At 40.0% G+C, this 21,756-nt stretch overlaps 1 protein-coding gene across 4 annotated transcripts in view; it reads left to right on the top strand.

Moving 5' to 3' along the window:
- The first annotated feature begins 3,301 nt into the window (after positions 1-3,301).
- ABHD4 (abhydrolase domain containing 4, N-acyl phospholipase B) overlaps positions 3,302-21,756 on the top strand; it is a 187,256-nt gene continuing 168,801 nt past the window's right edge. Inside the window, exons 1-2 of one of the 4 annotated variants that reach the window (XM_044058325.1) lie at positions 3,303-3,636; positions 17,751-17,839. In XM_044058325.1, the coding sequence (XP_043914260.1) occupies positions 3,614-3,636; positions 17,751-17,839 (112 nt within the window). In that variant the 5' untranslated portion in view covers positions 3,303-3,613. Of the gene's footprint in view, positions 3,637-11,058; positions 11,160-17,750; positions 17,840-21,756 lie in introns of those variants that run through there. The other 3 variants (XM_044058327.1, XM_044058326.1, XM_044058328.1) reach the window with 3 other exon arrangements.

Below are 21,756 nucleotides of genomic sequence, written 5' to 3'. Positions count from 1 at the left end.
TTTAATGTAAAATTATTCAAATGACTTTCACTTCTGCAGAGATTGTGCTTATTGACTGCTATTGGTGGATTGTAATGACAGAAGTTTGAGTGGCTTTTTATGGTTGAAATTTTCTGAAATGGGTAGTTTTGTCATTATTGGTTTATACATTTTGTTTCATTGTTTACTGGAATAATGAAAACTACAAATTTAAAAAATACTCTAAGCGGTGCCCTGTTATACAAGGAATATAATGTAATACAATCAGGAAGGTAAATCAAAGAACACATATACGTATGCATGGCCCTAAAAATGTGTGCAAGGAGCCTGTGGTTTGAAAATAGCCTAAAGGTAAACTTTACCCTGCAAATGCATTTTATTTGAATGTGGGTTTTACTGCTGTTTCAATGAATGTAAGTTTCAAGGGCAGAGAAGTGTACTGCTCATAGGTTCATAGGTAGGTACTAGGCTATCTGGCTGAGAGCATTTATAAGCCTAGCCAGAGTGTGTCGGCTTTCGCTGCCCCATTGATTAATTAACTGATCCTCTGTCAAGCAGAGCCAATGAAGTGATCCCAGGGGTGTATTTTCTGTTACCCATCCACTCATCAAGGTTTCTCTTGAAGAGTGTTAGTGAGTGGCTCTGCCTGATGTAATTTGGAATATTGTTCCAAAGCATGGGGAGTCTCTTTGACAGGAATCTATCCCTCCAGCATGTTTTATTTATTGTTCTGGCGAGGGTTAGCTTGCTAGAGCATGTGGCTCGCAGTGACTTGGATTTCTTTAGATGGAGCATGTCCATCAATTCTGAGTTGGACATGACTTTGTAAGTCAGGCAGAGATCACCTCTGAGTAAGCGATATGCCAGTGAGTACAGCCGAAGTTTTTTCAATCGGGCCGCATAGGACATATGTTTGAGACCAGTAATCCTCTTGGTGAGGTACTTTTCTGGTCTTTCCAGCTGTTGGAAGTGTCTTGTGAGGTACATCCCAAATGGGGCATTGTACTCTATGATAGGTCTAATAAGTGATGAGTAGAAGGGCACTATAACCTCTTTATTTCTAGATGAGAACCCTTTAGTAATTAGATGGGCCACATAGAAGGATTTCCTAACTACTTTGGCAATATGATTGTCAAAGGAGAGATTACTATCTACCTGGGTCCCCAGATCTCTTATTACCTCATTTGAATTAAGGGGGCTGCCACCTATGTGGTAATTCGTGGGTGTTTTGTTTTTCCCAAACGGGATGACTATGTATTTTTTGGCATTTAGCTTGAGGCCATGACTTTGACACCAGATGTCCGTCTCAATAAGTCCCTTTTGGAGGACGTCCGTGTCAGCCAGAGAGTCAATTATGGCTCCCAGTTTGCAGTCATCGGCGAACTTGGTTAGCCATAGTCCTCCTGTGTTTGCCTGTACTTCTGAGAAGTATATGCAGAACAGTAGGGGTCCCAGGACCGAGCCTTGCGGGACACCACTTGTGACTGGTTTAGAGTTGGACCTGGAGTCCGCTATTCTTACCGTGTGAGTTCTGTCTGTCAGCCCATTGGCAACCCAGCTTGTGACGTAGGGGTTTATGTTCAGGCTGCTGAGTTTTTCTGCAATACCTGACTGGGGAATGGTGTTGAAAGCCTTGGTGAGGTCAAGGTAGGCTGTGTGAACCACCTTTCCCTCATCTATGGCATTGGCGACTGTCTTGAAGAAGTCAACCAGGTTTAGTAGGCATAATCTGCCCTTAACAAAGCCGAACTGGGTCAGGTCAAGTGTTTGGAGGTTCCCAATGTCTTTGTTGAGGAGTTCCTTAATGATGCGTTCCATAGCCTTGCAGACCAGGATAGTCAGGCTTATGGGTCGATAGTTACCAGGGTCAGTTGTGGCCCCTCCTTTGTGGAGAGGAATAACCATTGCTGTGCACCATTTTATGGGCATGTAACCTGTGGAGAGGCTGAGGTTGAACAGCGTGTTTAGGTGTTTCATACTAAGTGTTTTCATTGCAAGACTGTATTGTTTGTTTAGCAAATGGCTGTCAGAGTTTGTGCTATTCTATTTCAATATAGGTAATCAATAGCAGGAGTAAATAAGAAAACAGTCTGCACACTAACAGATCTGAACATGTTTATGGTAACCGAGGAGACTAGCCAAGTAATGGAACACTGCAATGGCTAGGGAGGACGCTGCTATGGGGAGGGGGTAAGTGGTTGTTGCAGGAGGGGTTGCTTTGGGGGTCCTCAATCTATTACCCTGCCCATGGCCCAATTTCACCATGATCTGGCTCTGCCAAATAGTAACTGACAAAAGAATGAACTAGCACCTTTATTAAAAAAACATGCTGAAACCAACGTTAGCAGTTTTTGTAACTGCTAACGTTGGTTTCAGCAGGTATTTTTGATTTTTAAAACAGGTGCTAGTTCGTTCTTTTGTACTAGACAGAGCATAAATACAAATCCAGAATACCGAGTGAAGTGATTACACAAAATCCAATGCTCTCCATCATTGCCTGAAACTATTACTGCCACTAAATAAAAGTGAAAAGATTTTCATTATTGCTGAGCATATCTCTCTGCAGTCCATGACACTGATTAGCAAAAATACGTAATATGCCCTTCAAATGTGGAACAGTGAGGAACTTGGACTTTTTAGGACTCAAAATGAGGAACATTTCCTATAATGAGGTCTCTAGAGAGATATGAGTAACAATAATGGGTTTTTCTACCCATTCTTTTAGCCATAGCTCCCAACTAATCAGGGACAAATCCTCAAATAATCAGGGACATTTTTTAAATATTTGTGCTATTAACTTGAAACATTTGCAGAATAAGAGAATGTGAATTAATATAGATTTTCAGAACTAAAAGAAGTCTATAACTCTAAATTACTATCATTATTTAAGTGCAATTCACCACCTTTTCTTCAGCAGTCACCAGTTTTAAGAGGGACAGACCTAAAATTTGAGTCTAAATCAGGGAAAGTTGAGAAGTATGCTTTTAGCTTTGCTCCTGTTTATTGAGCGAAAAAGTTGAGCTTTTGGACAAAATAGTAAGCAGCAGCAGCTGCCAGATGTTACGCAACTGCCGTAACGTTCTTAATGCTATGCAAAAACACTGGTACGGTCCTGCGTTCTCCACTATGGGTGATCAACTGTCATTACATAACTGGAAAGAAAAACACAGGCCTACGTTTAAGAAGAGAAAAGAAACAAACGATTTAATCAGAGAAATACCAAACACTAACACATTAGGATTCTCCGTGTCACACCCCCTTTTCGTCCGTCTCGCTATCCCTTCCTATACACTCCTCTGTCTCGCATAGTATTCTGTCCGTCATGTTTTACGTCCCCGTGCCCCGCCTCTATTTTGGTTATGTTCCTTAAAGAATGTCATCTGTTAAGGAAGTTTCCCCCTGGATGAAATGAACTGCAATTTTTCTGTTTAAGTAAACACATTAGGGGGAGTCTATACTGTATTAGCACGTTTTGATAAAATTTCCGTCAGAGTTCTTACCGTAAGAGAGGTGGCCCGGCACACGTCAATGAAAAAATGTTAACTTTACCCGGCAACTAAGTACTGCTGTCACCGTGACGCTGCATTTGTTTACAATTAGGCAAAAGTAACTAGTTTTGTTACATAACAGTCCTATGGCCGATGAACAAGAACAACAGTAAGTAATCTTATTGTATACTCTTGTCCATTTTTGTTCCCTGACAACCTCTTTGAGGCAAGGGAAAACGGATTATATTGTTTCTTATACACACTTAAGAGTAAGTGAAGTGGTTATGTCGGTGTTCGTTTTTTGCGATATTAATACGATAGTCAGACGGAATGTACTGATAGACCTTTTATTAAATATGTAGAAATTAGTTTTGGTTGAATTCCATAACAAAAGTAACTTGACTGAATAGTTTATCATAATTCTGTGAGAGGACAAAAAATACGAATACGGTAAAAATGACGTGAAAGGTGGGCTTAACACATTTCTGTATGTAATAAGTTACTATTTGTAGTTTTTTTATGGCCTTACCGTGATACCGTGTTTTTAATTGTATGTAATTCTGGAACACAGGCGTGTATTAGATTAACTTTTTTTCACTGCAGCCGACGGAAATGTATGTTGATGCGAAAGAAATCAGTGGTTCCTGACGTTTTAAGCACTGTATGCCATTTGTATTGGCATTATAGTACAGCTGTCATGTATAGCTGAGTCATATCAGGAAATGTGTTTATAGGTACCTTAAGGCTGGAAGGTTGAAAACTCTTTGAAAATGTTTCATAGATTTGGGCCATTTCACCAAAGAGGAGAGAGTGTTATAACCTTAAATGTTTCTACTAAAATGTTTAGTGAAAACTGTTATCTATTAGTCCAGAACATATTTTTTTATTAGTCTAGATGAAGCACATACTGAAGATGTTTATATTATAGCCAGACGAATGGAGTGTGGGTAGAGCTTTTCTGGCAAGCCAGTGGACAACGCAAGAACAAGTTCTGGGTACCACACTAAACCATTGCAAGACACACCCACTTGTACAGCTACAATCCTTAAACTGTAGGATACTTCATCATCTCCTGTCAGCTTGATAGTATGTTTATTTCAAATTATGTGTGAGGAAACTCCAGACTGTCAGAAAGCCATAGGTGCTAAGGCATTCCAACCAGGAGAAAACCAGGTCAACTGTGCCACCCAATCCCACCCCATATATAGTAGCATTGTTCTTTATCAAAATATTTATTTACTTCTTTTAAGTACTTCGATGAGTTGCATTGGACTATACCCTTTTTAACAAGGCACATTTACATACATATATGACAACATTCAGTACATCATCTCATGAGGTAATAAGTTATCCAGAATTTATTTTGAAAAATAGGACATTGAAGTATTTGTGCTTTTTTGTTTGCAATTATACTTGTGTGCATCAATTGCCATGCATTTAAACAGTTCATTATATTGTAGTAATATGCAGTGATTTTAATATATTTACATTTACAGTGTTAACTGTGAATCAAAAAAATTAATGTTATTTTCAGCAGAGAATTTGTACCTAAACTTTGGAAGAAAAAAATGTAGAAATAACATATTGCTCCATTAAGAGAAAACACAAAGACACTGAAACAACATGATCTAATACCTTTTATTAGACCAATATAGGTTTTGCAGTTACTCAAACTTTTGAGCTGACATGAGCCCTTCATCAGGCATTATTGTTATTGATGTTAGATATGGTACTTAAATATCCACTTGTGCCTAGAAAGGGAAGCATATAATTTATTTTTAATTAGCTAAAAAAGTAAGCTTAAAAAATGCGATTGAGGGAATAAATGTGCTGCTTGGACCACACCTTATAGACATATACTGTGTTTGTGAGAAGCAGAAACTTTAAAAGACTGGGTCATGCCATGCTATAAAAATCAAAGTTTGACATGTTACATTAGAGTTGGTGTTCATTGAACAGAGAAGATCGTAAAATTCATCATAGGTCATGTATTACCATGAAAATGTTGGCATTCAGTACATCTTATTTATGTCCAGAGGTAGTTACTCAAAAAGAAAAGTTAAGTACTACATTGAGTCATAAAATCAATATCAAGGTTGATGCAACTGACTGTCATATTGAACAGTTGAGTTAACTTAATCTCCATTGTTCTTATTTCTAAAGGTATACAGAAATGTCCTTAAAAAACGTAACTCATGTGACGACGAAAGATTGATGCAGTGTGTTAGTGATTCATAGTCCTGTGTTGTGATATAGTACGGTGATCTCCTGCACATCAGATAAGGTTGCCACCTACCTATTTTCTGGAAATTAAGTATACTGACCAATTGTCCTGTTTTTATATTTAATACGCTGTTTTTACACACGTCATGCCCACACCCATCCCTTGTTGCAGCTGCAGTAGCGCAACCAGGCACAAGCAAATGACACCTCTTCCATGAGGAAAGATGACTGAGGAGCTTGGTATGCAAAGAATGTGGTTGTTTGGCACTTTGATTAGATTAGTGTGCATGAGTAGTGTAAATTGCAGTTTCTCAAGCAGGTTGTTGTGTAAAAAAAAAATAAAAATTGCTGAAAAATTTGTGACAGCAGTCAAGAAGAACTGGTTGAGGGAGCACATCTTGTCACCTCAGCTTCTAATTCCTGCCTTCTGGATGGATCATGCCATGACTGCCTTGCCCGTTAGGATGACCCTTCTACCATCTGAGTGTGATGGAACTACTAAGTTGAAATTCCTGTCTCTTCCTTCCAAAACAAATCCATAAAAATTAAAGTTTTATTTTAGAGTTGAAGTAGGCTTCTGATTTTATGACTACTAAGGATTTAAGGATGCATTGGGGTCTGGGTCAATGCATTGCCACATTGAAGGTAATGGCTTAAAGTTTTAGTGTCTCAATCCCAGCTAAGTAAGGCAAAAAATGCAGGGTTTACCTGAATGAGAGGGTAAAAAGAGCAGACACACATTGATCTGTTTTTCTGCCTGGCCACAACTTTAGCAAAATCCTTAGGAGTGAAGGGATGAGATTTGCTGATTCGGGATACTGAAATGTAGAATAGTGCTGCTAGAAGTGAAAGTAAAATTACAGGTTACAATTTAGCACTTTTTTTCCAAGTATGTGCACAAATAATTCTGAAAGGGTAACATAATGTATACTTGAAGCAGTCACTCAGATGGCAAAATAATATGAAACTTACATTTGTTTGACATTATTTAGTTTATGTTTGGAACATTCCTGCAAAAAGCATTTCTGGAAATTGCCAAGTAAAATGCCTGTAATCCAGCAGAATATTTGTTTTAAAGGGTTAGGAATGAAATGTTAACCAATTTTATTGTATAAGGATAATACTGTCCTGTTAGAACAGGTGTGAAGAACTAAAGTACTGAAGACAGTCTATATCACTTGGTTTGATTTTTGAGAACCATACTGAATGTTGCAGAAGCCTATTCCTGAATGAAAGTTATTGACACTAGGAGAAAATGTATGCATTCATTAGCTTAATTTATACAGGTGGCATATTTCACTACACTGGGAGGTATGTAGGCTGGGAATTGTAAAATATGGCTGAGTTTTTATCTTAATTGTCTAGTTGACCCTGGGGAGTTTTAGAGGACCATTTCTTCATAAAGAGTTTCTGCTGTATCCATGACCTAGGACAAATAATAATGTGGGCTTAAAAAATTGTTTGCCCACTCTAATTTATTACTTTGCTCATAATGGACAGTCTTGGAAGCCGCGGTGGTACAGCGGTAGAGTTGCTGTCTTGCAGCAAGAGGTTCTCCTGTTCGATTCTCGGCTGGAGTGCCTTCTGTGTGGAGTCTGTATGTCCTCCCTGTGGTCGAGTGGCCTCAGAAAGACATGCGTGAATGGGCGTGCCTTTGCTGAAGGTTGGCCGTCGGGCTGGCAACTCGGCACCATAAAAAAATCTACTGCCAATCATTAGTGGACCGGAGTTCCACTGTGGCGACCCCTAACTGGGAAAAGACAAACAACAACAACTCATAATGGACAGTCTTCCTCACAAGTAAAGTAGGCAAATGATCTATTGCCCCACACTTTGCCATGCCTCGTTGTGGAAAAAATGTATTTCAGTATAGAGACCAACACAAATATTTAGTGTTATCCGACTGAATCAGAAATTATTCCAGTTACAGATGTGTGCCATTGTGTCATAGCTTACCCATATATTTAGATAGATGCTTTTGACTCAAGTCCAGAAATTAAGCTAAAGTAGACATTGACTAAAACAACGTGGGGGACAATCTCTGTATCCAGTAAGGAAATAAAAAAACAGACTACTACTAAAGCAATTTTGATAATAAGCTGCTCTGTTATGAACTGTTAATATAAATCTATAAATGTTATATTTTATTTGTAGAATATTAAGGGGTTTCTCAAGAAGTAAATACTTCACGTTTCATATCCTCATTTTCCTTCTCAAGATGGTAATACTTCCATTTTCATATCCCCATTTCCCACTTTACCTGATCTTTCAAAACATTAACATCATTGTAGACTGACAGTATTACAGTTTTCTCATGTCTTCCCTAAGTGCAGTCATCATAGTTTGATCCCCTATCCCATGAATTCAGCAAATTGTTACATCACACAGAAATAGTGAATTTTAGTGTTTTAAGTACCTTGAGCTCATCTGTTAACCAAAACAAAATGAAGGATGCCCAAAACATTGCCTTGTCCATTCTTCAGGAGTTAACAGCAGACTTGTCAGATGATTTCATTTGAATGGTTTACTGGAAACAGGTATGACATTAAAAGTTTGAAATCCAGTGCATGTGACTTCTGTATATTTAAGAAGCATCAAGAGCATAGTCAGGAAACCAAAGTGCATTTTGTTTTGTATCTTAAAAAGTCAAGAAGTTTGATTTTCAGCTCAGGGACAGAATCGCAGATCACCTTGAATTATTCCAGATGTACAGTTGCGGGTAACTTCCTGTATGATAGGCTGCAGTCTCCACAAACACCAAAGTGAGTTCTCCTCTGTAATACAAACCAGTACAGAGACCTGATCAGCGATGCTGATTTTCCCTTTTTCATGAAAAGTACTAGAAAATTATGGAATTTGGAGTGTTTTGATACTGGAAAAAACACTAGATGTTTATTGAGTTATTTTGTTGCTACATCACTGCCGTGATTTTAATCTAATGAAGTTCCGTTTTAATAAAGAAGGAATGAAAGTGCTCGTTTCACTAATTGACTACCTGGACTTTTTTTCTGGATTTAGAGTTTTCTTTTTTTTTTCCAGTTATTGGAACTGTTTTGCAAGTCACTATTTTATCCTGGATTTTGCTATGACGGTTATCCCCTACCTGTTATCTTTGCACGGAGTTGGGTAGGGCCTGATTGACTGCAGGACCCACTGTAGTATGAAAAGAGAGTTTTTCATAAACGTTTACCATTCTGGGAACTATACGGTGATGTTCAATATTTGGATTTCTCCTCTTTAAAAATCACCATTTATATCTAGGGGTCAGAGCTGTAGTAAGAAGTGCTCTTTGTGCACATAACACCCATTTTGGACTGTATAGCTTTTGTGGTTACTATAGGAACAGTGCTTGATAGGGTACCATCTACTTACTCCTTAAACCTACTGTAAGACATCACTATTTGCATTGGAAATTATGGAGATCTCTGTATGGGTGTTTTTGGAAGCAACTGTTTGCTTGATCTATACCCAAGTGGTGAGTTGCCATTGGATTTGTCTGCTAGTCATGAAGCATCCATTACAGTTCAAACATGATGTTGATCCTAAATGTATTTGGTAAAATATAGCATCACTGTTGAGGACAGCGCTACAAGTGAGAGTGAATGTGATTCCAGGCATCTGTCAGTTGGTGCAGAGGGTTAAGACTGGTATGACCTGGCAGATGAGCTGTCCTCTTGTGGTACAGGGTTTGATTTTCGGTCTCTCTCTGTCAGTCCTCATTTGCCAACTGTGTGATATTGAACAAGTCGCTTAACTGATATTGCTTCCAGGTTGCCCCTAAAAAGAGTATGTCCGGTGGGCATACCTGGTTAACAAGTAGGTATTATTGTTATCTCCGTTTAGGTTAAGTTTCAACATGGAGATTGTGAAATGGATCATGTATAATGGTTCCTTTGGTTAATTAACTGAGTAAAACCCAGAGGTGAAAACAGATGGATGTGCAGATGCTGATGACAACTCTTTTTCATTGATAGTTATGTTTGTGAATTTTGCTTTGTAGTTGTGTCTTTCACCTAATGATTATTTTGACATTTCATTGTTTGTCTTGTCTCTGTAAATGAAGATGCATGCTTTTGAATGTTGTGTTTGTATGAACAGTTTGTCATCCAGAGCCACTGTAACATCTTTGAAGAATTTTAGTTGAGCATATATGATCTGCCTTTTACAAATACAGACTGGCTGGGGTCAAGGGACAGAAGGTCACCTGTGTTGTTGCTCATCAGTTTCATAGTTACATAACACTGTAGATATCTGTTAGGCTATTTTTATTTATTTGTTTACTGGGAAAGTCTGACTTGGAATGAGCCAATTTTCAGCTGAGGCCTGAGGAGAAACGCTCCAGACACATCTTTGTAATGTAGGAGAAAACCGGAGCATCTGGAGGAAACACACATGAACGCAGGGAGGACATACAGACTTCGCACAGAAGGCACCCGGGAACCTCTAATTGTGAGGTGACAATGCTAACCACTGTACTGCTGTACCACTGCGCTGTCCATATTAATAGGTCTATAGTTTACCAAGATCTATCTTTGGGCTTCCTTGTACCCTGGCACAATGGCCATTCTCCACTGCTGTGGGACAAATGCTGTGGGACAAAATCTGTGGGCAGACTCGCATTGAACAAGTTTAGAAAGGGTTTGGCTAGACAGCCATATTAATAGGTCTATAGTTTAGCAAGATCCATCTTTGGGCTTTATTGTACCCTGGCACAATGGCTGTTCTCCACTGCTGTGGGACAAAATCTGTGGGCAGATTCGCATTGAACAAGTTTAGAAAGGGTTTAGCTAGACACTGCTTAAAACTGTTTAACAAACACCCATAAATATGATCACAAAGTTAGTATTTTTGGTTTTGGTTCTGGAGACTGCAGATAGAACTTGGTCTAGAGTGATTATGCGAGAGATGCTTTGGAGGGGAATTGAGGGAAGTGAGAGTTGAAATTAGAGCTGAATTTATTGTTCAATATATTGTTTTTCATTTGATGATAATTTTCAGGAGCATTTTAATTTAAAAAAAAATATTGCAGATATGCCATTTCTAAACCAGGTCTTCAATTTCCTTCTGCCACATTTGGTTAACTACTAAAACTAGGATATCATGACCTATTTGTTTGTAATTAATAATTCCTAAGCATGATTTATGAACTTTTTGAAACACTGAGTCTGTGAGTCAAATTTAAAATTACATTTTTTCTCTTTCTTAAAACTTCAAACCATGTATACATGATATCTCTTCTTGAGAAGGGAAATTTAAAAGAAGTTAGATATCCCAAATTATTTTGTCTATTTCTTCGTAATAGTAACTCAGAGATGCTTTACTTTGTCTTTTGGAACAGGTCTGTCATTATGAAGAAGTGGAATATCTGTTAGCTGGAGTTATTTTTAAAGAGCATTGTATCATTAAATTTGGTACTCTGAAGTTTTCTGGCTTCAACAGTGACTGTGGCTGGAGAGGTATTACCTGATGGTACTTAAGTATTTTAATTTTTCTTTTGGCTTGATCTGTCAGTTTGGGTTTCCTTTATTTGACTCTTTTCAAACACTCTGCTTCTCTTTGTACTCTCTTGAAGGTCGGTCTTTAGTACTAGGAGGTGTCATGTCACCTTTCCATTTCTTAGTGCTTTATGCCTGTGTCTTGGTTTGTGAATTATATCTGTTATATGTAATGGGTTTGTTTATGCTTAGTGGAGCATTTAAAGGACCTGTATGTGTGTTGTGTATTGTAGCATGAGCTTTATTGGGCGCTTATATCGTAAATTGTCATATGGCCATTATTGAGTTTTGTGACAGTGCAGTGATGGCCTGAACTGCATGCATGTCTGTGGGTGTAATTTGTAAAAAGAAGTAAGGCAGTTGTAAACAAAAAAAAAAAAAGAGTGAGATGGCATGGCTTGTGACTGGGAATGATGCAATGTAAATGTGTGGCAACCCTGACAATACAATATGTATGTAAATGACTGCTTAATGACATACAGATGAAATGCAGTGGCCACAGCATAGTTGTTGCATGATGATCGAATGAGAGGGAACTGTCAACCTTGTTTACAAGGTTCCCAAATACATTTATCATTTTGTAGTGAGGTATTGTATATACTGTGTGTTGAGAGTAGGGGTTGTTTGCCAAATGAAACAAAGAAAACAATGTCACTGTAACATCAAACTGTGGCTCTGGTATGTGTTGTGTCTTAACATCATCAGCTGCTGTACTAGTGCCAACATCAGCCTGTTGTCCTGCCGGCCCTACAGGTGTCACGATAGCAGTGCTCTGGCCTGTGAATACACAGCAGAAGACACACCTGAATGAGCATGAGTACCTGTGCTAAACCTGTGTCCCTGTGGATTTCACACTAAGGGTGTTCATGCAGGTTATAACATATAATCCCATCTTACCACTGTTGCCTTTTTGATGTTGTTAGATGTGACATTACAGATTCCTATATCAGTAAATTGGCAACATATGATATAGTCTCTGCATGACTGCTTTACAGAAATCTTCTAATCATGGTACTAGCTTGATACTTCAGCCACTGAGAGATACATGAGGTAGAACCATCAACAAACCATTGTCTACTCTTACAGGGATGATTCCAGAACCATTGTCTCCTTGCGGGGATACAAAAACATCTCTAGCTCTGTTACACTGGTGCTTCCAGCTGCCCCTTTTGTGTGACTGACCACTTAACTATTATATAATATACCTTTGCTTTGAAGCAGCTTAACATGCTGGTAACATATTGCTGTTATGAGTGATTGTGGTCCCCCTCTGTGATGTTCATGTCATTAGCTGTTATAGAGTGTACCTTTGCTTTGATGCAGCATAAGATGATGGGTAAAAGAATAACGACATCCAGCTTACAATGGAAGCAACCTAACCGACCATACTTACGTACCCTGTATGGTTTTCTGGAGGATGCTGTGTGCAGATGAGAGAGAGAATCCATGTCAATTGCTTTGAGACCACTGTGGAAAGAAGACTCCGGATCAGTGAAATTTCTTCATCTTCATTCTTTATTAGGGTGCAGGCAGATGACTGTTGAGCTGAGTAGTTTAATGTATATACATTTGAGGTTTATATAATAGAATTTGAGGGCTATCCTGGTCTCTGTATCTACCCATGGGGGTGTGTGTTACAACTGGAGGATATGATTGACGCATACTGTTTGGAGCTGAAATATTTTGGCACCAATAATGTGAAACTGAATGTAAAATAAAACAATATTTAAATACAGACTTAGGTTTTTCTTTTTCAAAAATCCACATTATTAAAACAAGGCTATTTTGTATCAGAGTATGTCAGAAACTGCTAACACTTTCACCATGGCTTTCTTGGATCTACATGGTGTTTAAAACATTTCAGGGAGTCAGAACTCGACAAAATGCATGTAAAGGCATCTGTAGATTATCTGTGCTGGAAATAGATAATCTGGAATGGATGTGGGGGTACAGGTTGCTTCTTCTGTGATAGTTTCTAGGGCGGAAGAGGCTACGAGCGGAGTGTTTTTGGGTTGCTGAGTCCCTTGTTTATGGAGATATACTAAAGATGTGCCGGCTCGTATAACGATAGATCTGCCCAATATTAATGAACTAGAATTAAGGATTAAACTAAATATGGAAAAATGATAGTGACTTAAACTTAGAGCCTAGGGGGATCATTGACCTGATCATTATGGAGGAGAGAGGTTCTAGATATTAAGCAGGAGTTAAAATTTTAAACGTAATTTAATATTCAAGACTGTAAGCTCGTGTTGGGGTTCTTAGTGATCTGGTTGACTTAGTGTGAAGAGCTAGATGTAAAACATACCTACCGACCCAGCAGAATTAAAATTAGGGACATTCTTTTGGTATCATTTATGCAGCAAAGGATGTTGGTAACATGTTGCTGTTATGAGTGATTCTTGTCCCCTGTATGACACATGTCATTTAGCTGTTATGAACATGTTGGTAACATGTTGCTCCAGTGATTATACCCCCCCCCCATGACATTCATGTTGTGGAGCACTGTCCCCCACAACTAATTGTGTAAAGGTTGGTCATCACCTTCTCTCCCTATCAGGTGCTTTCATGTGTCATAAGTGCCTGTAGTAGGACATAATTTTCAGCAGGATTGAAAATTGCCAGCTTTTGATGTTCACTTCCTCCTTTGGACATGCAGACATTTCTGAACATGACACAGGGCTAGTAGGACAGCAGCTGCAAAGGGGTGAACTAGTTACACCGTACTGTATTCAGAAGGACAGCTGTGAGGTAGGTCATATAATAGATATAGGGATAGATATTGGAACACTTAAGCAGTTGTACTTGCCACACATTGGTATATATCTACTTCCCAGAAGGCTTATCTAGTTTGTTAGGGCCAACAGGTATGGAATAGGGAAAGGCAGTTGCCCATGCTGTCACCATTAGGAAACACCTTGTTAAACACCAATGGCACAGCCCTACCTTACCCAAGTACAGTGGGGGAATGTATGTATGATAATCTGTAGATTAGCCGGGTCATACTGTTATACTTGAAGAACTGTCCTGACATCAGTGGCTATCTTGTTGCCATACTAGCTGCATACAGTATCCACTTGCAGGCACATCCATTCATATTGGTAGCCTTTTTGAATGTGAATTCTAGTGCAAAGGTGCACATCCTTAAGAGGGTAGACCGCTTATCGCACACTTAGAGTACTTTGTCCCTCCTCAAAGTTGCTTGTATTTCCAGATAGTGCTGCAGTTCCTCCTAATACTTTTGCCTGTATCTGCTATACAGCTTCCCATATGTTCATGACCTAACATACAAAGTAGTGGTGCACCTCTTTAATGATGTAGTTTTCTACCTGCTTATGCTGCATGTAAGTAAATTAGATCAGGTTGTATAAATACCTGTTAATAGCTTTATTTTATTGCTGTGCATGTTTGACTTTAAAGTGCAGCTTTCTGCCTGTGTTTGCCTCTGACAGCTGGTAGCCATGAGCTCATGCAGGAGACTTGCACTGATTGGCACATCTTGGTACTTTGCAGTTACCTGTTGTACTAACTGTGATTCGGCAGTCATGTTGAAAGTAAAATTCAAAGGCTATCATTTTGCTCTTCGTGAAAGTGACACCATTTTCAGTGGAGATTAAGGAGAATTAAGGCTTCTCCTAGTGCCTGACAGAAAGCACCACATGCTGCATTCTAGAGAGTTCTGTTTCCTTCGTGGTCTTTTCAGGAAGTGCCTACTGAGTCCTTACAATGGTGCCATCAGAATAGTTGATGCCTGGTATGAGCTGGCAGAGTTGTCCTCCACCACAGGTGTTGCTAGGATGGGAGAAAAGTGTGGGAATTGTTCTCATGATGTGATGCAATAACCCTGATGACCTCCTCATGTGAGAAGCTGAAATTAGGCAACTTTGCCCCAAATTGTACTGAACATTGGATAGCACTGTAGCTTTTTTAATTTTGTTTTGTATTGGGACACTTTGCTGCAGGTATTTGTCAGGATAGGAAGTAAGATTATGCCACTTTGTGGATCTTCCATGTCAGGTATAGCTGGTGGTAGCCTTTAATGTAGTATGCCAGCTGGTTTACTATGGGAAAGTCAAAGCGGACCCGGTTGAATGATGTGAATCATCGACCCACGTCCGCGAAAGTGACTGTGTCAAATTCCGACATTGTCGAAATATGATTCGACTTTGACGTCAGAACAGGCAACATGGGTCGAGATAGGGGTGAGATTTGTACTTTGACAATGTTGGGTTCGACATTGTCACCGTTCAGCCTCCGGACTATGTCTGAAGTGGATTCCACTGAGTTTGCTTCGACTTTCGCATGGTAAACCATGCCAACTACATTTAATGTGGATTTCTGCAGGGACCTGTTATGACGTGAGGTTAACTGCAGCATCTCATTGTGCCTGCATACTACCTGGCGCATCCCCATGTGTAATTGTAGTATTTTCTATGTTAACATATGCGTAGAAGATATGCACTTGCTAACTTTGACTTTATTCTGACATTTTATCTTATACCTGTCACGGTTGTCTGGTGTGCCCTTTCTCTTTCAGCATCAGTAGAATGTTGCAGTAATCATGTTGCCTACCACATGAGCCAGGAGAGTCTTGATTATCCCTTGGCTAGGTCAGATCACAAATGGTAATGTGTGTATTTTAAATACATTTAAGCCAAATGCAGGATAGGGTCACTTATGAAAAACTTCCATTGTGTTCTCCTCACTGGATGATAAATTGACAAGCTGGCACCTCCAGCATGTTCTTTCCTTATTGAGGATGTTGCTGAAGAGCATGAGGATAATGAGACTGAGTGCCTTGCTGGAGAGGTATCCTGAAGAGGTGTCTTGGTCGTTCACAGTCAGATTGCCCAGAACCATTGCCTGACATGGCTCATTTGCAGCAGGAGCAGGTGGGGGAGGCTGCAGTGGGCAGGTATATGGTCCATTTGGAAAGCCTTTGATCACTGTGATCCATGTGTTTCTAGCTCAGGTAGTAGATAGTGTACTGCTGCCATAATCCATCCTGTGTCACATCTCATACCCTGTACATCCTCTGTGTTTCCCCCTCCTAGTGTGTGGATATCCACCAGTGTTTCAGTGCTGTAGTATACTTGGCTGCTCCTGCATAGTGTCCTACCCCAAATCTTCACCCTACTTTCCCTTTTATTTCTTCCCTTCTCTCTATACCATGTAGAAATGGGTTTCTATCTTCAAGAAAGTTGCCTTACCACCTTCTGTTCTGTACACTCCTATATGTTGGCCTTCTTTGTGATCCCCTGTTTGCTGCCATCCCATTTTTGCTGCCTTCCTGTACACCCATTTTGTTCCCTTTTATGTGTCTGACAAGGGCCCACTTATGTGGACACTATAGCTGCAGTTACAGTATGGCTGTACAGTTTGACGCATTCTTTGTTATCCTGCCAAAGGATGTACTACCTCTTGCAACCTAGCAATACTTGAACTGCTTTATATAAATTCCCTTCCTCCCCTTACTGCTTCATCCCTTCTGGCCATCACAGTGCTTCTGCCTGACAGTAGGTCTGCCTTCTCCTCCTTTCTCTCCTGGACTTTCTTCAAGTGAACTGGGGATGGTATGGATCTTAAGGGCATCCCACGGTTTCATGCTGACCGCTACTTCTACTGCTGCTGGGGGTGCTGGCTATGTTATAAGCAGCCCTTGCTTCTCTGCCTTGCCCTTTCTCTGCATTTGTCTACATACCTCTACGGGCTACTCCCTTCTGTGGACTGTGCTTCCCATCCAGAAGGATCTTCGAATTGCCTCCACCTGGAATGGCAGTGCCCATCCCTTCCTGCTTGAGCCTCAGGTGCTCAAGCCAGTAATCAAACCTGGGTTGTCTGGGGCATCATAGTTAGGTCTTTATCCCCCTAGATCTCAACAGTGGTCTTATTGCTTTGTATGTGAGTTGTATTTGTGTATACATTCACATTTTTCTGGTCTTGCTCAGTCTTATAATGTGGCACATGACTGATCTGTGGATTTCTGTCTTGCATTTTAATGTGTGAGTTTTACTGCATAGATGTCCATACTTGCATAGTTGCTGTGCTGCTCATTTATGTGCTTTTAAGCTCTGCTATCTGCACATAAGTGTTGTCTGTCTGACTTTGGATGTTTAATGACTCCCTATGTTGCCACACAGTGCTGGTTAGTTGCACAAGCCTTGCACAGAAGTGCAGTGTATCTCTAGGAATCTCAGCCAAAGTCAATATCTTACTTGTAAATCTGTGCCTTGGTGGGTTGATATGTTGCTTCCAGTATTGGGGTTGGGGGGGCTTTTTATGTAGAAGTTCTTTATAGAAACTGGTTAAAATTAATTATTTGCTGTATAAATTCATAGCAAATTATTATGACTCCAGTATGGTGTCTTTTTGAACAACGTTCATGCTCTTCGTTATATTACCATATGTTTTATTTCTTTGCTGTAACTCCCAGGATTTGACTGAAATGGGTCCCCTGAGTATCAGTTCCCTTTCCCAGACAGTAAACTTATAAATATTTAAAATTCTGTAAATTACATAATTTTGTATTTGGATAACTTGCTTGTTTTATCTCTTTATGTTTTAGGTCCCAGGGTTGGCTAACTGACTGGCTACCTTCATGGTGCCCCACCTCAATGTCTCAACTAAAAGCAACAGAAGCTAAAATCCTACGCTGTAAGTCTTGTTTTATTGTAGTTGCGCTTTTCCTTGGACTTATTCAGGAAAACATTCTTGCAAGTGGGCATAGATGCACAAATCTTCACAATTACCTTGGCCAGTCAGTAAAAGGGCAAACATTGTCACACATTTATCACGTGTAGTCCAGTAGCATCAGCCAGGTAGTACACTGAAAACTACAGAAGGTTAAAATGTTATCAATAATTATGTTTTTTTTTTTTTGTTCCTTTTAAGAAAATGTTTTTGTCATGCTCTACATCACACAGGTGGATTATTGTACTAGTTTGGAGTGAAATATTACATTGTTATGTGTGGAAAATGCGAATAAGTAATAGGGGGAAACTGTTAACACATTTATCGCAGGTAATCCAGTAGCTTAAGCTACAGACGGTCACAATGTTTTCAACAGCAATTGTTCTTCCCTTTACGCAACCTTGTTCTGCATCATAGAGGTGGGTTATGATATTCACCAGTCTGCAGTGAAACGTAGAACAATTTATGGCATTATGTGCACCTTGTTGTACATGCTGTGACAGAAACCTGGTTCAAGGCTCCTGAGAGCACCCCAGCACTAACAGGTTTCACCTCATATCATGCGTTCCGGCCCCAAAATCCGGACAACACCAAGAAAGGAGGGGGGGGGTGTCCATATTCATAAAGGACACCCACACCTCAAGGTTTGTGGCAACGCACGATGCATCGGAGACCATCCAGGTGCAATTAACCATAGGCAAGACTGCTCTGCAATTTGTAGCATGTTACAGGCCACCCTCTCAAACTCAGGAACCTCACATGGCCTTCCTGAAAACATTGGAGGGATAAATGTATCTCCAAACACCATCATACTAGGTGACTTCAACTACCCTAATATAGACTGGGAACACTACTCAAGCCCTAACACTCTAACCCAAAGATTCCTGGAGTTCATAAACTCAAATGCCATGGAACAACTAGTCACCATCCCCACAAGAGGAGAAAACATACTTGATCTCATCATCACGAACATGGGATCAAAATGTTCAACACCGAAGTATACCCCTCACTGGTGAGATCAGATCAAAAACTAATCTCGCTGGAGGTCCTCATCCCGCCCCCACCTAAAACAAAAAAGACCACAGTGAAAAACTTCTCAAAAGCCGACTTCACACTTCTAAAAACTAGTGTGGTCTCCTTTAAGGCCCCTGAGCCAGTGGTAAACATCACTCAAACCGCTGAATCACTTACAAATGCCTTCTACCAGCACCTACAGGACTGCATGGTTCAGGCAATCCCAAACAAAACTAAGACTCTCTGTACCAAAGGCAAGCGTCCAGTCTGGTGGACCCCAGCCATAAACAAGCTCTACAACAAAAGGAGGAAGCTACTACAAGATAGAGCAAAATCATTGAAAGGTAAGACACCTTTGATCATTATAAGTAAAAAACTAAGAGCTCTCATAAAATCATCCAAGGCAAATTTTGAGAGAAAAATCGCCAAGGACTCAAAAGACAATCATAAGGCCTTCTTTAGCTATGTTAGAAACCTAGGAGGAAACTCCCAGATATGCTCAGAATTAGTTCAAAATGATGTGAAAATTACTGAACCTACACACATTGCCAACATACTGGCTGACAGGTTCAGTGCAAACTCCCCCCCCCCAAAAGGAGAGATATCTATACCAGAGGATTGTAGCCCCCCAAACATCTCCAACGCCCAGGTGAAAACTGCTCTCACTAAGGCAAAAAACACAGCATCCATGGGACCGGATGGTGTCCCCGGCTGTGTGCTTCACGAACTCAACGAGGAATTAAACCCACAGTTAGGACAGCTGTTTAATCTTAGCCTCACCTCAGGATACGTACCCAAGGAGTGGCGTACGGCGACTGTGGTCCCACTTCATAAGGGCGGTGCCTCCACCGACCCTGGAAATTACCACCCCATTAGCTTGACAAGCCTTATCTGCAAAGCCATGGAGAGGATCATAATGGAACTCATAAATAAAGACATAGGTAACTTGCAGACTTTGGATCCAACCCAGTTTGGCTTTGTCAAAGGCAGATCCTGCCTCTTAAACTTGGTTGACTTTTTCGAGACAGTCACCAAGGCCATTGATGAAGGAAAAGCAGTCCATACAGCCTACCTCAACCTGGCAAAGGCCTTCGACACAATACCCCACTCGGGTATCATCGAAAAACTCATCAGCTCGAATGTAAACCCATACATCACAAGATGGGTCGCAAACTGGCTAAGTGACAGAACCCACAGGGTCAGAGTTGCTGGAGCCATGTCAGACTCAAAGCCTGTCACAAGTGGTGTCCCACAGGGCTCAGTCCTGGGTCCACTCTTGTTCGGCATCTACTTTTCTGAAGTACAAGCAAACACAGGAGGGTTATGGCTGACAAAGTTTGCAGATGACTGCAAACTGGGCGCCATAGTTGAAAACACATCTTACACAGATATCCTTCAGAAGGGCCTCACAGAAACGGATAACTGGTGCCAGAGCCATGGCCTAAAGTTAAATGTATCTGACCCGACACCTGCTGCAGCTTGAAAGGCCCCAAAAGTTCCTCACCAAAAGGATAAAGGGTCTCAAAAATGTCTTATGCTGCCCGACTGAAAGAACTCCAGCTCTATTCAGTCTCATACCGCTTGCTCAGAGGTGACCTGTGCCTGACATATAAGGCCATGTCAAACCCAGATTTGATGAATATGCTTCACCTCAAAAAATCTAGATCCCTCAGAACCACAAGGGCGGGAGACTTAAACCTTGACACGGTTATAAATAGAACGTGCTGGAGGGACAGATTCATCACCCAGAGACTCCCTATGCTGTGGAACAAAATCACGGTACATGTGAGGCAGAGCACCTCGCTGGCCTTGTTCAAGAGGAATCTTGACAAATGGATGGGAGATCGCAGATATGCCCCAGGGATTACTTCAGTGTCACTGCTTGACAGAGGCACAGCAAAATAATAGGCATAGTTTTTTATTCAAACTAAAGGGGTGGCGAAAGCCACATAACTATGGGCTAGGCTTATAAATGCCCTTGGGTAGATAGCCTAGTATGAACCTATGAACCTATATATTTATTAAAACATTGCAGTTTAGTCAGTGACATGGGTAGATATGCAGTAATTGAAAGGAAAACAAACCATAGTAACATTTCCTGTTATTGTCATGCAGTGTGCATGTTGTTTTTAACAATTTTCATTCACTCCAGTATTACATAAGTTGCTCAATTCCAGTATTCTGTTAAACCTATCTTTTCCTTCTGAACATTGATTATGCTTGTATCAATCTCAGAAATTTCCATTTATTTCTATGTAATTTGTTCCTTCCCTTTTCTAAAGATCCCACCTCCAGGTCCTTTATCTCCTTTACAGTTTTCAGTTCTTCAGTTACAATTGGTTTAGATTTTAATTTCTGTTTACTAGTAATTGATTTTTTTTTTTGGCATACAATAGCATTACACTTAGTATGGCTTTATTATGTCTGGGTAATTCAAAACTATATCTCTTCTCAAAGTAACCATTTCCCTAGTTACAATAATTTCCTTCTCCCAATATTTCTGACAAAGTACTCTGTATGGAATTTTCAAAATATGTCAACTCATTGCACTCCCAAAAATGTTCTCTCTCATTTCCACTTTACTTCTGTCATTTATTTGCCGCATAAAAACTTATTAGAAGTCTGCTTGAGGTATGAAAGTATATGTGCCAATACTTTCATGCAGACATCTTAAACAGTATGGACTTTGGGCATACCAGGGAATTTTCCATTGTTCTTTTGTAAATTGCCTTTCCATTCTCTTTTCCTAATCTTTTCTAACTTCCTCTGATTGATTCTTATATTTATCATGTAATATTTTACATGCCTTAATAATTATCCTTTTTTTTAACAACAACATCTGAATCTCTGATAGGTAAGGCAGTTCC

The sequence above is a fragment of the Protopterus annectens genome, chromosome 16.part0 (assembly GCF_019279795.1).
Source record: "Protopterus annectens isolate FY-2018-M chromosome 16.part0, PAN1.0, whole genome shotgun sequence".
Classification (NCBI taxonomy): Eukaryota; Metazoa; Chordata; order Ceratodontiformes; family Protopteridae; genus Protopterus; species Protopterus annectens.
This window is presented reverse-complemented; position numbering and strand designations above follow the sequence as displayed.